General features: G+C 43.1%; 1 protein-coding gene and 1 pseudogene across 15 annotated transcripts in view; one reads left to right on the top strand and one right to left on the bottom strand.

The window, feature by feature from the left end:
* RALGAPA1 (Ral GTPase activating protein catalytic alpha subunit 1) overlaps nt 1-17,856 on the top strand; it is a 281,001-nt gene that overhangs the window by 56,975 nt on the left and 206,170 nt on the right. For all 15 annotated transcript variants that reach the window (XR_002828508.1, XM_023751509.1, XM_023751508.1 and 12 more), the window contains 4 exons: nt 3,153-3,268; nt 5,953-6,091; nt 7,342-7,550; nt 9,926-10,165. Coding sequence is in view for 14 of the 15 variants with exons in the window: in XM_023751509.1 (XP_023607277.1) it covers nt 3,153-3,268; nt 5,953-6,091; nt 7,342-7,550; nt 9,926-10,165 (704 nt within the window). In the remaining variant the exon portion in view is untranslated. The remainder of the gene's footprint in view (nt 1-3,152; nt 3,269-5,952; nt 6,092-7,341; nt 7,551-9,925; nt 10,166-17,856) is intronic.
* On the bottom strand, nt 13,611-15,035 carry LOC102417356 (annotated as a pseudogene).

The raw sequence follows: 17,856 nt of genomic DNA on the forward strand, positions 1-17,856 counted from the left end.
GGGGTCCCCAGGGTTGGGGGGGGGGGGGTGCCTGGGATGCGATCGGCCCTCCAGGCAGGCAGTGGGATGCCCTTGCTGGTCTGGGACCCAATCTGTCCCATTAATATTCGTGCTGGTTGTTGGGGAGCCACCTGGAGGACACTTTTATATTGTTTCTTGCTTGCTGAGCATCTAGGGAGGGGAAGCGGCTATGGTGCCCGAGGCCAACTTCCAGGAGGCCGGGGGCAATGTCAGGATTGTGCCAGCAGCCCTGGTCCATCAGTGCCTGGCTCGTTCTCTGGAGATTGGACCTGCAGGACTACTGAGGGAGTGAGTGGCTCCTGCCGGGCTGGTGGGCCACCGGGATGGGTCAGTGGTCAGCTGAGTGGCACTCCCCCTGTGGGAGCACACTGACCACCAGGGGGCAGCTCCTGCATTAAGCGTCTACCCCCTGGTGGTCAGTGTGCGTTATAGCAACCAGTCATTACGATCCTTACGGTCGTTCGGTCACTTAGGCTTTTATATATATATATATACTAGAGGCCAGGTGCACAAAAATTTGTGCACTCAAGGGGGGGAGGGGGGTCCCCCAGCCCGGCCTGTGCCCTCTCGCAGTCTGGGACCCCTCTGGAGATAACAACCTGCTGGCTTAGGCCTGCTCCCAGGTGGCAGAGGGCAGGCCCAATCCCTAGGTGCAGCCCCTGGTCCGGCTCAGAGCAGGGCCGATTGGGGAGTTGGGGCGCCGCCCCCTGTCATGCACAGAGCAGGGTGGATTGGGAGGTTGCGATGCCACCCTCAGTCATGCTCAGGGTAGGGCCGATTGGGGGGTTGGGGCGCTGCCCCCTGTCACTCACAGAGTAGGGCCGATCAGGGGGTTGGGGCGCTGCCCCCTGTCACTCACAGAGCAGGGCCGATCAGGGGGTTGGGGCGCTGCCCCCTGTCATTCACAGAGCAGGGCCCATCAGGGGGGTTGGGGCTCCGTACCCTGTCACACACAGAGCAGGGTCGATCGGGGGTTGGGGAGCTCCCCCCTGTCACGCACAGAGCAGGGCCCATCAGGGGATTGAGGAGCTCCCCGCTGTCATGCACAGAGCAGGGCCGATCAGGGGGTTGAGGAGCTCCCCCCTGTCACTCACAGAGTAGGGCTGATAGAGGAGTTGGGGCACCGCCCCCTGTCACAAACAGAGCAGGGCGGATCAGGGGGTTGGGGCGCTGCACCCTGTCACACTTAGGGCAGGGCCAATGGGGAGGTTATGGCTCTACCCCGTTACACACAGAGCAAGGCCCATGGAGGGGGGTTGGGGTGCCGCCCTCTATCACCCACAGAGCAGGGCCGGTCAGGGGGTTGGGGCGCCACCACTGTCACAGTCAGGGCATGGCCGATGGGGAGGTTATGGCTCTACCCCGTCACACACAGAGCAGGGCCCTTGGGGGGGGAGGGGTTTGGGGCGCCGCCCTCTATCACCCGCAGAGCAGGCCCAATCAGGGGGTTGGGGAGCTCCCCCCTATCAGGCACAGAGCAGGGCTGATCAGGGGGTTGGGGCGCCTTCCCCTGTCACCAACAAAGCAGGGCGGATAGGGAGGTTGTGACCCCGCCCCCTGTCACACACAGAGCCGCAGGGCGTTCAGGGGGTTTGGGCGCTGCCCCCTGTCACGCTGATCCCGGTGCCGGGAGCCTCGCTACTCCTCTGATCCCGGTGCCAGGAGGCATATTACCCTTTTACTATATAGAATAGAGGCCTGGTGCATGGGTGGGGGCTGGCTGGTTTGCCCTGAAGGGTGTTCTGGATCAGGGTGGGGGTCCCCACTGGGGTGCCTGGCCAGTCTGGCTGAGGGGCTGAGGGCCGTTTTCAGGCTGGCGGGTGACTGAAGCTCCCAACTGCTCCTTTTTTTCTATTCTGGGCCAGCTTTAGCTCTGAGGCCTTGGCTGCTGAAAGCAGGTTTCTGGCCTTTACCTTCTGTATTTGATACAATGTTGTGGTCCGGCTGGCTGAAGCCCGGCTGACTGAAAGCCGGTTTCTAGGGTTTTGTTTAGCTTCTATATTTGCAACATAGTTGCTTAGAGTTGCAGCTGAGAGGCCAGCAAGTGAGGCGGGGAACGTTGGAGTCTGCCATCACTGGAGCAAGCAAGCCTCCCTGTTCGCTTCAGTGCATGGCTGCCGGCCGCCATCTTGGCTGACAGTTAATTTGCATAAGGATATGCTGATTAGCCAATGGGAAGGGTAGCGGTCGTACGCTAATTACCATGTTTCTCTTTTATTAGTGTAGATATTGTTTTTGTGGTTAATCACTATGCTTTAATTATGTTCAATTTGTAACAATGAAAATACATCCTGCATATCAAATATTTACATTACGATTCATAACAGTAGCAAAAGTACAGTTATGAAGTAGTAACGAAAATAATTTTATGGTTGGGGGTCACCACAACATGAGGAACTGTATTAAAGGGTCACAGCATTAGGAAGGTTGAGAACCACTGACCTAGAGTAATCAGATTGTCTTTTCATTGATGAACGAGCACATTCTTATTTATGTTTCTCATCTTATTATGGAACTTTTGTAATAGATGCTCTTAATGTGAATTTTAAAATAACGTGAGAAGGTCTTTCCAAAATAAGATTTTATTTACTCTTTTTTTGAATGTGTGTGTGTGTGTGTGTGTGTGTGTGTGTGTTAGTTAATCCTCATCTAAGGATATTTTTCCATCGATTTTTAGAGAGTGTGTAAAGGAGGGAGACAGAAAGGAGAAACATTGATGTGAGAGAGACACATTGATTCGTTGCCTCCCACACTAGCCCCAACCAGGGCTGGGGATTGAGCCTACAACCGAGGTGTGTGCCCTTGACTGAAATCAAACCCAGGACCCTTTAGTCCGCAGGGCAACCCTCTATCCACTGAGCTAAACCAGCGAGGGTGAGATGTTATTTACTCGTAATTCCTACATATCTCTTTGTCTAGTCCTGTGTTACATTCCCTCAATCAAGGGTTCATGAAAGAGTTGATTATTAAAGTTTGTGATTGTTGTGATGGACTATCAGAATGACAGATTTATTTCAAGGTTTAATCATTAGACTGTTTTCAAGCAGTATTGCATATGTTTTGCAATTAAATGTTATTTGGGTTATATTATTGCATTGTTAAATTTATTTATTTTTTTTGTCTTTGGATAGCTCAAGTTACTATAGAGGAAATCACTCCTCTTGTCCCCCCACAATCAGGAGATAAAGGACAAGAAGATCTCACAAGCTATTTTCTTGAAGCACTTTTAAAATATATAGTAATTCAGGTACATGTTATTTTCTTTGATATTACCCCATTATTATCCTGTGTGGGTAATCCCCCTTCCCTTCTTTTACCATTATTCTGTTATAGTAGATATTTGCTTATTATCCTAAAGAAGGAGTGACAAATTTTTACTTTTGAAAATATGTTAATATGTCTTTTCTGAAATAAAAATTATTGGAGACATTATGAAGCTCTTAGAAAGGAAGCTAGAAGGAGAAATTTTTATAGTAGACTTTTCATGTATATACCTTCTTATGTGAGTCAATTGAGTTTACTTTCTAATACTTTCATTTATAATTAGCAGCTGTGGTACTTTAAATGAAAATCTAATATCTTTGATTAAGGAACAGTCTGCCAAGAGGCAGCAACTAGAGAGGTGGGCTGAGGATGGGGTGGGAGTGGGGAAATGTAATTTGCTCTTAAACCTAGTTGTACTTTTAAAATTTTCAAGTGCATATATTTTGTTTTTGTTTTTTAATATATTTTTATTGATTTCAGAAAAGAAGGGAGAGGGAGAGAGACAAAACATCAATGATGAGAGACAGTCATTGATTGCTGCCTCCTGTACATCCCACACTGGGGATCGAGCCCACAACCCTGGCATGTGCCCTGACTGGGAATTGAACCTTAACTTTTGGTTCATATGTCGAAGCTCAACCACTGAGCCATGTTGGCTTGGCCAGGTGCATGTATTTTGTAAAGCAACCTATTTATCTACAGACATGAAATGGGCATGTCCTGACTGATGGAAACGCTCTTAGCACATACACATTTCTTGTAACTGTTCCAAACACAAAAATTCTCTATGATTCAAACGTTACGAGGATTCTGAATGAGTTTGCTAGGGTTTCAGTCCTGTTCTACATCTTGCCATAGTGTGACCTTTGACAGACTACTTCTTTGTGTTTAAAACAGATAAAAATCATGCCTATCTCATTTTGGTGTTTGAGGCTTAAATAATTAGCGTAAAGAACTTAGAATAAAAAAATGTTCTATAGTGGGTAGTTGTTTTTTTTTATGATTTCAGAGAAGGAAGGAAAGGGAGAGAAAGATAGAAACATCAGTGATGAGAGAGAATCATCAGTCAGATGCCTTCTGCATGCCCCCTATTGGGGATCGAGCCCACAATTCGGGCATGTGCCCTGACCAGGAATCCAGCTGTGACCTGGTTCATGTGTCAGTGCTCAACCACTGAGCAACACCTGCTGTGCTATAGTGGGAAGTTTTTACTATCATTAGTATTATCAGTTTTGTTTTGCTTTTAAAAGACTTTTGTACTTAATAAAGAGTGTTAAAATTGTACTGGTTTATTGAGATATAATTAACATACAATAAACTGCAATGTTTGAAATATATATGATTAATTTTATTACTTGTATACACCCATGAAACCATCATCACAGTCAAGATAATGAACCTATCTATACCATTAAAAGTTCTTGGATCCCTTTGTAATCCATCCTTTTCTACTACCCCATCCCCAGGGAACTACTGATCTGATTTTTTGTCTCTCTAGTTTGCATTTTTTCCATATTTCATATAAATGCAATTATATAGTATATGCTTTCTTTTGGTCTGGTTTTTTTAATCATAACTATTTTGAAAATTATTTATATAGTATGTATTAGTAATTTGGTCTATTTTATTGCTGAGTAGCTTTCCATTTTAGTGATATGCCATAATTTGTTACCCAGCCAACTGCTGATGGTAATGTGAGTTGTGCCAGTTTTTGGCTATTACTAGTAAAACTGCTATGAATATTGGTAAACAGGTCTTTGTGTGGACATAAACTTTCCTTTTCCTTGGATAAATACCTAATAGTGGAATGGCTGGGTTGAAGAGTAGGTATGTATTGACTTTTTAAGACACTACCATGCTGTTTTCTAAATGGTTATACCTTTTTACATTCTGCCAGCAATGTATGAGACTTAAAGTTGATTCCCGTCCTAACCAACAGTTGGTATGGTCAGTCTTTAATTTTAGCCATTCTAAAGTGATTATATAGTGATATCTCATTGTGGCCTACTTTTTGCCTTTACCATCCCCCTACTTAGGTAACTTTCTCACCCTACTGGAATTCTCACATGGTATATTTTACTGCTCTGTTTCCTCCTGCTCCTCCCCAACCCCTATCTCCCCCCACTTCATGGACACTGTCCTCATCTCATCTCTCTTAGATTCTGAGTCCCCACTTGGCTACTGCTATCTCTGCTGTACTCCCATTATTGATACCCTACTTCCTGTGGTCAGGCTCTATTTACCTATACTTGGTGGCCACTGCTTTTACATCCCCCACCTCCTCACATACTTTGTATAACTTTTAGACTGAATTATTCTAGAAAAGGCAAAGAGGAAAGAACATTAGTATCTCTGTCATTAATAGAACTGAGTTTTAAATAAACTTTGACAGCTTTTCAGAGCACATTTTAACTTCTAAGATTTTTGGAATATAATGTATTTGTGTGTCATTAGACCAGTTTTTAAAATTTCTTCTTTATATATTTATGTATATGTATGTATGTATATACATATACATATATATATACACATATATATATTTATGTGTGTGTGTGTATATCTTCATAGTGTAATAGTTTAGTATATTGCTTAAGTAACCTTTTATAAGTTTGTTTATTATAGATAATTGTTTCCTTTTCCTGGAATGATTCTAATTGTATCTTTTAGGTAAAAAGTTTAGAATGGAAGAACAAAGAAAATCAAGAAAGGGGATTTTCATTTCTGTTTTCACATTTTAAGAAGTACTACTTGTCTTATATTTTTCCAAACATGTGCAAGGAGAGCAGTTTATATCATCCTGTACTTGGTAGGTAGCCTTTGGAATTTTCTAAAAGATCGTGCATAAGAATAAAACATACCTCAATGTTAAGTTAAGAATAAAACATACCTCAGTGTAAAGTTGACATTTTTACCTGCAGAAAACTGATAATATTTAATATTTGTATTGATTGATTAGAGATGTAGATTATATCCAAAGTGGAAACTTATTACTAGGACATTTTTATAATGAGTGAAGAGATTTTTTTTTAAAAAAAGCTTATTCTCTGGATCTCACCTATTGGTTGAGATAGGTCTCACTATATTACAAATCTTCTTTTTAAGGTTCTGCAGGAGTTCAATTTAATATATCTTACTCAAATTATTTATGAATAATTACATTGTCACTTATTTTGATCATGTCTTGTCCAGTATTTAGTAGCAGTGCAGTGCCAAGATGTCTATTGGAGCCTCAAAGCTAGAGTCTCGTGGGAAAATCTTGGGTTAGAAGCAGACATCTGCTATATATAGAAAGCATTGGTAGTTCTATGTGAAAATGTCCTTTTTGAGAAAGATGTTTCTATTTTAAGCTCTGCCAAGTTTAGGCAACTAACAGGTATAGGCAAAACCATTATGGTTAGTAGAAATAAATTAGTCAAGGTAGCAAGCCTTTGCCACTGGGAATATTATTTGTTTTAAAAATCAAGAAAAAAAATGTCATGTTTTGTATAACTTCAAAATATGTCTCAATTTTAGGTTAATTGAAATGAGCTTTCATTAATTCTAAATGGCTCTGAAGTTTCTCTGCTCTTAGAGAGAATTCATTGAGCCTTTTCATGATATTTTTCAAAAGGACATGTTTCTATATATCAGCAATGTATGGTTTTACTCTTCTAGATTCTATGCTTATATGTAGCAAATTTTTTAAAATTTGTTTTTAAATATATTTTTATTGATCTCAGAGAGGAAGAGAGAGAGAGAGAGAATCAGAAATATAAAGGATGAGAGAGATTTGTTGATCAGCTGCCTCCTGCATGTCCCCCACTGGGGATTGAACATGCAACCCAGGCATGTACCTTGATTGGAATTGAACCTGGGACCCTTCAGTCCTCAGGCCGAGGCTCTATCCATTGAGCCAAACCACCAGGGTGCAAATTATTTTAAAATGTCATTTTTGTGCTAAATCTACTTCTAAAATCAGGGTATCATCATAGAGGTTTCTCAAATGTTTAAAAATGTAGATTTATCTAAGTATATTTCCTTTCTTATTTTGTTTTTTTCCCCTTTTATTTTGCATAGATATTCCACAGATGAGACCAAAGCCACATTATGTCATGATAAAAAAGGATGCTGAAACAAATGAAGCAATATATTGTACGAAGGAGCCTTTCATTAAGGCTCGTGTTATTGTCATTCGTTGGCTGGTTTCTTTCTGGCTTGAGCCAAAGCCACATACAGGACCTCATATTCCTGGGATGGAAGGTGAAATCTTGCCAAAGAATATTCAGGTAATACACTCATAACTTGCTAAAGTTAGAAATGGCTTAAGAGATTTGTCCACTGATTTGCTTTAGGTGTAGAACACATTTAAATAAAATAATAATAATATTAATTTTGTATAAATATATTTTATAAATCTAAATTTTAACAAAAATTATAGGACCAATAGTTTTCTTAGCAAACATATAAGACTTTTAAGGTATAGAAGATAATTTCAGTCATTTCTGCGTCTCAGCTTTTTTTTTTTTAAAAACGATTTTTATTGATTTTATAGAGAGGAAGGGAGAGATATAGAGAGAAACATCGATTGGTTGCCTCCTGCGTGAGCCCGGAGGACAGTGATTGAACCTGGAACCTGGATATGTGCCCTGATAGGGAATTGAACCTGCTACCTTTTGGTGTATGGACAATGCTCCAACTGAGCCACACCAGCCAGAGCTGAGTCTCAGCTTTTAATTTATTTCTGTAGTTTATGTTAATTTTATAGTACTAAAAATATCCTGAATTGTATGAATAAAAATATTCTGAATTTTGCAATAAATTCCTGCAATTGGAAACAGTTTGCAATCAAATGGCTGTAGGAACTTTATAATTCTTGTTAGATTTCTAGGCATTCATAGAATGCTGATTTAAAATTCTGTCACCATTTTATTCCTTTTGTTGTTGTTTTTAATAAACACAGAGTCCAGAAATGTTATGTAAAAGTATACAGTTCCACAAAGGTGGAGCTAATATTTAAAAATCTGTTATTTTTAATTAAATTTTTCCTCTTTTAATTTTTCCCTCAATGTACATTTTTCCTGAACTTGTCCATATTACTATTTTATTTTTATTTTCTCAGATTTTCTCATTTAGTTTTAAAAATCTTATACTGTGTGTATTTTGTATGATTTCTTAAATCTTTAAAAATTAAGTGGAATTATAATGTGTTATTAGTTTCTTAGCATTTAGAAAATTTGACTTATAGTCCCCTTAGCCTTCTATTTATATGGCTATGTATGTGTTTTCCCCAAAACTTTGTTCTCTAATAAGAATTATTAAATGTGGAAACTCAAGGTGAACTATTTTTCTGATCTCAGAACTTAATAGTCTAAAATCATAGAGTTTTTTATTGGGAAGGCATATTTGAGATCATTTACCTAAAAACTTCTTATTTTAGATAGATGGCAAAACTGAGACCAAAAATTGAGTAACTTACCAAAGTAATTTATGAATAGTGCTTCTCCTATCATACATCATGGTAGTCATTTCTTCATCACCACCTTAACACTTTTACTTTTTCATCTCTAGTCATGGTAAAAATTTTATTGTTATTAGAATATAGACTTTTCTAAAAAAACCTTTTGGCTTCATTTCTATTTCTGTTATAAATTTTCCTCAATTTCTTAGTTTTTTGTTTAAAACTTGTATAATTTTTGTCTAGAGATGATTTTAAACATTAAGGTTTTATTGAACAGGCAGTCCAGTGTTATGTTTTTTTTTATTTATGATTGAAGTTCTGAGCTAACTCTATCTGCATTAATTTCTTACCCAGCTTTAATTAGTAACTTATTTGTACTACAGACATGCTGAAAAACAAATCTAATTATAGATGGGTAGATGACTAGTGGCAACTATCACTGTGTCACTTAAATGTTGAATCACTTGTATTGTCATTTAATTATCCTATCTAATAAAGAGGGATATGCTAATTGACCCTCACACAGTTGCAAAGAGAGTGGCACCGACAGCCAATAAGGAGGGAATATGCTAATTGACACTCATGTGTCGCAAAGATGGAGGCGCCCACAGCCAATAAGGAGGGAATATGCTAATTGACTGCCCTGTCCTCAAATATGGCGGCGCCCACAGCCAATAAGGAGGGGATATGCTAATTGACTGCCTCTCCCTCAAGGATGGTGGCACCCACAGCCAATAAGGAGGGAATATGCTAATTTACTGCCACGCCCTCAAAGATGGTGGCGCTCAGTCCCCTCAGCCCCAGCGGGGTGGCAGGCACGCAGCAAGGCTGGGCCTGCCCCCAAGCGGGCCCCGCCGCTCCACGTGCCTGCCTCCAGAGTCCCCCAGTCCCCTCAGCTGCCCAGGGCCAGCCTGAGGCTCAGGTAACCAGGGCCGGCCGAGGCTTGTGCTGCCGGCAGTGGCAGCAGCAGAGGTGTGATGGGGCCTCGCCTTCCCCTGATCGCCAGGTCACCTCCTGCTCCTGAGGGCTCCCAGACTGTGAGAGGGGGCAGGTTGGGCTGAGGGACCCCCCCTCCAGTGCATGAATTTTCATGCACCGGGCCTCTAGTTAAGAATAAATTCTTTGGATTCTGCCAGTATTTGTTATTAGAAGATAAAATACCTAGTTAATGATTATATTTTCCCCATTTTGTTTTTATTTTAGAGAGCAGCAGCTAGTTTGGTATCCAGAGAAGAAAACAAAAATGATAATACTGATAAAACAGATAGAACTACAGAACCAGAACAGTCTCATTCTAATACAAGCACTCTGACGGAGCGAGAACCTAGCTCATCTAGCCTCTGTAGTATTGATGAGGAACATCTCACAGACATTGAAATAGTTCGCAGAGTTTTTTCTTCTAAAAGAAGTAATGTAAACTTTGTCACGGAGATATTTCGTCAGGTAAGTACCTCTCAGTATTTTTAATTTGTAATACAGATTTTTGTCTTTAATATTGAATATACTGTACTGACTTTTAGCTCTTTAAAATTTACTCTTCTTAAAAATGGTTTTTAAAGTTCATACTTAGTTTTTAAATTTTATTACATGTAATCCTTTAGTATTTTATATTTTTAGTTTATGATGGTTTTAGTTTAATAACTACTCCCTCATACTTGTTATAAGAAAAATTTTCTTAGTTTGTGATTTGAAACTTTTATTTCTTTATTTTTTTAATTAAATCTTTATTGTTCAGATTATTACAGTTGTTCCTCATTTTTCCCCCCATAGCTCCCCGCCACCCGGTTCCTACCCCACCCTCTGCCCTCACCCCCCCTCCCACTGTCCTCATCCATAGGTGCACGATTTTTGTCCAGTCTCTTCCCACATCCCGCACACCCCTTTACCCCCCCCCCCCCCCCGCAAGAATAGTCAGTCCATTCCCTTTCTATGTCCCTGATTCTATTATATTCACCAGTTTATTCTGTTCATCAGATTATTTATTCACTTGATTTTTAGGTTCACTTGTTGATAGATTTGTATTTGTTGTTCATAATTTGTATCTTTACCTTTTTCTTCTTCCTCTTCTTAAAGGATACCTTTCAGCATTTCATATAATACTGGTTTGGTGGTGATGAACTCCTTTAGCTTTTTCTTATCTGTGAAGCTCTTTATCTGACCTTCAATTCTGAATGATAGCTTTGCTGGGTAAAGTAATCTTGGTTGTAGGTTCTTGTTATTCATCACTTTGAATATTTCTTGCCACTCCCTTCTGGCCTGCATAGTTTCTGTTGAGAAATCAGCTGACAGTTGTATGGGTATTCCCTTGTAGGTAACTGACTGTCTTTCTCTTGCTGCTTTTAAGAGTCTCTCTTTGTCTTTTGCTCTTGGCATTTTAATGATGATGTGTCTTGGTGTGGTCCTCTTTGGATTCCTTTTGTTTGGGGTTCTCTGCGCTTCCTGGACTTGTAAATCTATTTCTTACACCAGGTAGGGGAAGTTTTCTGTCATTATTTCTTCAAATAGGTTTTCAATATCTTGCTCTTTCTCTTCTTCTGGCACCCCCATAATTCGGATGTTGGTACGCTTAAAGCTGTCCCAGAGGCTCCTTACACTATCTTCATATTTTTGGATTCTTTTTTCATTTTGCTTTTCCAGTTGGGTGTTTTTTGCTTCTTCGTATTTCAAATCTTTGACTTGATTCTTGTGATCCTGTAGTCTGTTGTTGGAACTCTGTATAATATCCTTTATTTCAGTCAGTGTATGCTTAACTTCTAGTTGGTCCTTTATCATAACCTCGAGGGTCTCACTAGATTTCTTGAGGGTCTCACTACATTTATCGGCGGTTTCTAGAAAATTCTTGAAAAACCTTAAAAGTGTGGTTTTGAACTCTATATCCAGTCGTTTGCTTTTCTCCATTTCTGTCATTTGTGACCTGTTTTTTTGTCTCCGCATTTTTTATGCTTCCCTGTGTTGGTAGAGTGGCTTTGTGTGCTAGGTGTCCTATAGGGCTCAGTGGCTCAGCCTCCCCAATTACCTGAGGTGGACACTCTTGGTGCACCCCTTTGTGGGCTTTGTGCACAGTCTTGTTGTAGTTAAGCCTTGATTGTTGTAGGTATCACTGGGAGGAATTGACCTCCAGGCCAATTGGCTGTGAGAATCAGCTGTGTCTACGGTGGGAGAACTTCTGTGCTGAAGACACCCTTATGAGGCAAGACTTGCTTCAGTGGGGCTTTGGTGCTCACTGAGTCTGCCCCCTGAGTGTGTCCCTTATGGATCTGAGGAGTTGTAATTGGATGGTCCCTCTCTGACCACTGGCTACACTGGCTCTTGGATCTAAGGAGGTGCTAATTTAGCCTCTGCCTGAGGCTACCCAGCAGGAACTATGGAGAGATCTGCAGTTTCCCCTTCCTTGTTTGGGGTTTGGAGGTGCCCAAATGAGGCCCAGCTGTGAAGCAATGCAAGCTGCTGTGGGGCCTTGGGCCTTCTCTTGGAAGTTCTGGGTCTGTCTGGCCCAACTGCAGTTTGTTAGGTAATTTTCAGATTGCACAGGGCCAGGGCATTCATATGCAAAAGCCTCTGCCGCAGCTTGGGTGTAGTGGGGTCTCAGGGAATCAACAGGGCGGAGCAAGCAGCTATGGCTGATCCTCAGCCCTGCCTTAAGGGGCCCCGCGTCTCAGTGTCCTGCGGTAATCGCTGCAAGCACCTCTGAGAGAAAGCCACCCTCGTGTTCCGAGTTCTGCCCGCTGCCCGACAGTCCAGTTTCTCCCCGTATGAGTCTAGGTCCCCAGAGACTCACCCGGAATTGGAGTTCAGAGCAGTTGGGGGCTTGTGACTCCCTCCTGATTCAAAAAGACAGCCACGTCCTCAGTTGCCAGCCCTTGCCGCGTGCGCCTCCGTACCTCTGCACTTTACTTCTTCAGCTCCTCTGAGTCTCAGTGCTTTTCTCTTTCCTTCTAGTTGTAGAATTTCCACTCAGCCAGCCTTCCTGTGGTTCTGGATGATGTCCGTTTTGTCTTTTAGTTGTATTTTTGAATTTGTTGGAGGCAGCAATTTCCGGTGTTTACCTGTGCCGCCATCTTGGTTTCTCTGAAACTTTTCTTTCTATCATTTGATTAGTAAATTACAATAAAATCATTTCATCTTTCACTTCCGATCAATAAAGTGGTTTGTAAATATAAGAAGTAATGTTTTACTTGCCTTTATCCTCCCTGTAAGTGGCTTAGTTTTGTCCTCGAAGGCATTCTGAAATTAAAGTTGCTTAAGGCATATATTATTTGGGGAATAAAATAAAGGAGAGAAATGAAAAAAGTGAAAGCTATTTTACATAAATATAGCTAGAAATTTCTAAATGCATATTCTCAATTACATAAAAATTTTGTGGAAAATAAACCATATGAAAAGTGATTATTTGCTGTTAATAGCAAAGATACCTAACTTTAGCAGGTAAATGTCATTGAGTTTTGTAGCTGAAGGGCATTATTCAAATCTCACAGCAAGTAAGTGGTAGACCCAGGACTAAAATTCCCAGATCTGGTTCCCATGTCAGTGCTCTTTAGTCTATGCAATATTTCCTTCACATGCCAGAAGCTCTATAGGCAAAGCAAATCTTCATGTCCTACACATTTATTAATATGTAAAACAAAGTATGAGACAGCATTAGCCTTGTAAAAGAAACAAACTTGTAATATTTTGTCCAGCTTTGGCAGTGGTTCTAGTTGCCAAGTTTAGGGTTTGTGTTGACAGATATATGATAAATGGGAAGGAGAAGATATTTGACTAATGTTGTTGGAATATTTTCCTTGTGGGAACATTTAAAGCTTATAGAATTATTCAGATTTCTAGCTCTTGTGTCAGTTTGAATAAGTTTATTTTTTTTAGGAATTTGTTTATTGCATTCTGAGGTGCAGGAAGTCCAGGGCCACAGGCAGAAGGCTCTCACCCAAGCATGAGAGCATGTCCTGCAATGTGCCTACTTGTGTGGGGCACTTGTGGTCAGCACCTTCGGGGAGTCCCTCCTTGTGTGTCAGGTATGGGTTTTCACTGCCCTGTGTCCTGGGGCAGATCCCTAGAGCCACTGTAGCCTCTGTCAACCCTCCCTACACCAGTGTGGAGAGTTGCTGTTGGTTCCCTTGTGTCCTGGGTCATGCTGCCCATGTGTGGTGTTCCCACTGCCCTGTAGTATGACATGATCTGTGAGGCCATGGGGTTCTATGTGTGTTGTGCATGGCAGCTGACTTTTCTGGATTTGGGGTGCTGGGGAGGTTGAAAGCTAGGGGATGGTGTAGAATAATGTCAGGGGCTGGAGCTCCCAAGGTGCAGGATTGGGCCTGGCCCCAAAGGGTGGACCCCCATCCCTCCTCCATGGGGTGGGGGCCATGAGCAGAGCTTGGTCTTCTCTGGATCCCCACGAGATGACCAACACCTTCATAGGTGCTCACTAGCAACCTGGGCCAGGATCTCCTTGATGCGGACCATGAACTTCTTGTGCTGGGCGGGGTCCCACTCGATGGCTCCGTGCAGCTGAGTCATGTAGAAGTCCAGTGTGCTGAGTGTGGGCGTCTCGCAGGTCCCAGGGACAGGCAGCGAGCGCCTGGCGCACAGCCTGGAGCTGCTACTGCAGCGCCAGTGTCCGCCTCTCCTCCAACGCCAGCTCCTGCTCCAGGCACTCGCGTGCGCTGCTCATGTTCTGGGTGTGCCTCTGCAGCACCGCATTCTGCTCCTTGAAGGCCACGTTCATCTTCCGCAGGCGCCACAGCTCCGCCTCCTGAGCTTTGTTTTGGTCCAAGAACTCTTCAGTGAAAATGGGGACATCAAAGGTGGAGAAGCCATCGCAGTCCCCACCCTTGTGTCCATTCAAGAGGGTATTCATGAGCCCGGAGCCTGAGTCCTCTTCCTTGATCTTCTTTTCCTGGATCTTCTAGGTGCACATCTGGTAGGCTTCTGACTGCTGGTAAGCGCGAAGCTCCTTTATGTACTGCTGCTTCTCCCTCTGGGCCTCATCCAGGTACCGCTGCTTCTCTGTGGGCTGCAGTTTGCTCCACTCGGCACCCAGCATCTTGGTGATCTCAGGAAAGGGCAGGTCCGGGTGGTGCGTGCGAATCTGCTCTTGCCTCTGGTTCAGGAAGTGCACGTAGCCAGTGACAGGTGTTTTGCGGCCATTTGGCAGGATCTTCTTTCACTTCTTTCCCTTGGGCCAGCCTCACTTCTTCACAGGCTCCTCCTCGTGGGACCCCATTCTCACTGGCTCGCGGGCCCCCATGCTTTGCAGGAGCCTTGCGGTGCCGCCCGTGCCGGGTTTCTTGGGGCCATGGGACATGGCTGCTCCCGGCCTCACCCCCAAAGAAACTTTCCCGGACCTCTCGGCTGCGGCGCCTCGCCAACCAACCTATGCCATTGGTATTTTAAAGGGATAACATTGAACTTATAGATTGCTTTGGGTAGTATGGACATTTTAATGATGTTGATTCTACCAATCCATGAACATGGTATATTCTTCCATTTGTTTGTCTTCCTATATCTCTTTTTTTCAATGTCCTGTAGTTTTCCGAGTATAGGTCTTTTACATCCTTAGTTAAGTTTATTCCTAGGTATCTTAATTTTTTTGGTGCATTGGTAAATGGTATTGTTTTTTTAGTTTCACTATTTGTGAGTTCATTATTGGTGTATAAAAAAGCCATAGATTTCTGGGTGTTAATTTTGTATCCTGCTACATTGCGGAATTCATTTGTTAAGTATCTAGCTTTTTGATGAAGTCTTTAGGGTTTTCTATGTACAATATCATGTCATCTCCAAATAATGACAGTTTTACTTCTTTTCCCATTTGGGTGCCTTTTATTTCTTCTTCTTGTCTGATCGCTATGGCTAGCACTTCCAGTACTATGTCGAACAGGAGTGGTGAGAGTGGGCATCCCTGTCTTGTTCCTATTGTTAGGGGAAATGGTTTTAGTTTTTGCCCATTGAGTATGATGTTGACTGTAGGTTTGTCATACAAGGCTTTTATTATGTTGAGGTAATATCCCTCTATTACCACATTGCTGAGAGTTTTTATCAAGAAAGTGTGTTGGATTTTGTCAAATGTTTTTTCTGCATTAATTGATATTTGTCTCTCAATTTGTTTATGTGATGTATCACGTTTATTGATTTACAGATACGGTACCATCTTTGCATCCCCAGAATAAATCCCACTTGGTCATGGTGTATGATCTTTCTAATGTAATGCTGGATCTGATTTACTAGGATTTTGTTGAGGATTTTAGCATCTATGTTCATCAGAGATATTGGCCTGTAATTCTCTTTCTTTTTAGTGTCTTTATCTGGTTTTGGGATTAGGGCAATGCTGGCTTCATAGAAAGAGCTTAGAAGTGTTCCTTCCTTTTGAATTTTTTGGAATAATCTCAGGAGGATAGGTTTTAGTTCTTTGAATATTTGGTAAAAATCCCCTGTGAAGCAGTCTGGCCCAGGGCTTTTGTTTGCTGGAAGTTTTTTGATTACTGCTTCAGATTATTCAGTTATCAGATTATTCAGATTTTTTTATTCATCCTGATTGAGTTTTAGAAGGTTGCATTTTTCTAGGAATATGTTCATTTCTTTTAGGTTGACCAGTTTGTTTGAATAGAGTTGTTCATAGTATTTTTTTTACAATCCTTTGTATTTCTGTGGGGTCTGTTATTATTTCTCCTCTTTTATTTCTGATTTTGTTTATTTGGGTCCTCTCTCTTTGCTTCTTGTTGAGTCTTGCTAGAGGTTCATCAGTCTTGTTTATCCTTTCAAAGAACCAGCTTTTGGTTTCATTGATCTTTTCTATATTTTTTTTATCTCTGTGTCATTTATTTCTGCTCTGATCTGTATTATTTCCTTTCTTCTTCTCACTCTGGGCTTTTCTTGCTCTCTTTCTAATTCTTTAAGTTGTAGAGTTAGATCATTTATTACCACTTTTTCTTGTGTTGTTTTTTTTTTAAGGTAGGCCTGTAATGCTATGAACTTCCCTCTCAGGACTGCTTTCACTGTGTCCCATAAATTTTGGATTGTTGTGTTTTCATTGTCATTTGTTTCCAGGATGCTTTTTTATTTCTTCTTTGATCTCTTTGGTAACCCAATCATCTACACTAATAAAAGAGAAACATGGTAATTGGCATACAACCGCTACCCTTCCCATTGGCTAATTAGCGAGATATGCAAATTAACCACCAGCCAAGATGGCGGCTAATTTGCATACTGCAGGCGGGGCGACAGTGCCAACCGCCAGCTCCCCTCCATCCAGGGCTGGCGGCAGAGGTCTCTGCCCTCATCCGGGCCTCCCACGGGGACCCAGGGCTGGCGGGTGGGACCAAACCCGCTCCACCCTCATCCGGGCCTCCCGCAGGGAACCGGGGCTGGCAGGTGGGACTGCGGTGTTCGGCACCCGATCCGCCCTCATCTGGGCCTCCCGCCGGGTCCTGGGGTTGGCAGTGGGGCCGCAGCTATCGGGTACCCACCCGGGTATCCGCTGTGCTACGGGCCAGGCGGCAACAGCGATCTGCCCGCTGGCGCATCCCATGTGCTACCCAACTCGGGCGGGCAGGTCACGGGCATGCCTGGCAGCCTCAGTCAGTGCCTCAAGCCCCAGCAGCAGCAGCAGCAGCAGCAGCAGCGGCAGTGGCAATAGCAGTGGTGGCAGTGCCCCCGACCTGCCCACCCAGGTGTGAGCGGCCCCAAGCGGGCAGTGCTTTCCATCAGCCGATGGTTGGCAAACACGCATGCAGGTGAAATCACCAGCGCCTGCTTTCCCACAGGCCTGAGCCCCTCAGGCCTGTGGGAAAGCAGGCGCCCTGAGCTGGTGATCCCAAAGGCCTGATAGCCGGGCAGAGGAGGCGGTGTTAGGACTGGGGAGTGGTGAGCAGGCAGAACATGGCCCTGATTGGGCCAGTCGCTATGACGCCCACTGTAGCCAGCACACCGCCTGATCAGGGGGCCAGCAGCCAACCTTGCAGCCCCTCCCCCCTGCAGGCCTTCCCCTGATCAGACTCTCCCATCCACATGGAGAGCAGGGTGCTCAGAGCCTGGACCCTTCCTGGCAGTCCCGAGTCCCTGGGGTTAAGAATTCTGATGGCCCTGCCCAGAGAGTAGAGGTGCCTGAGGGGTAGGGACAGGGACCACAGGCATCCAGGGAGCAC

Source organism: Myotis lucifugus, unplaced genomic scaffold, assembly GCF_000147115.1.
Source record: "Myotis lucifugus unplaced genomic scaffold, Myoluc2.0 scaffold_22, whole genome shotgun sequence".
Taxonomy (NCBI): domain Eukaryota; kingdom Metazoa; phylum Chordata; class Mammalia; order Chiroptera; family Vespertilionidae; genus Myotis; species Myotis lucifugus.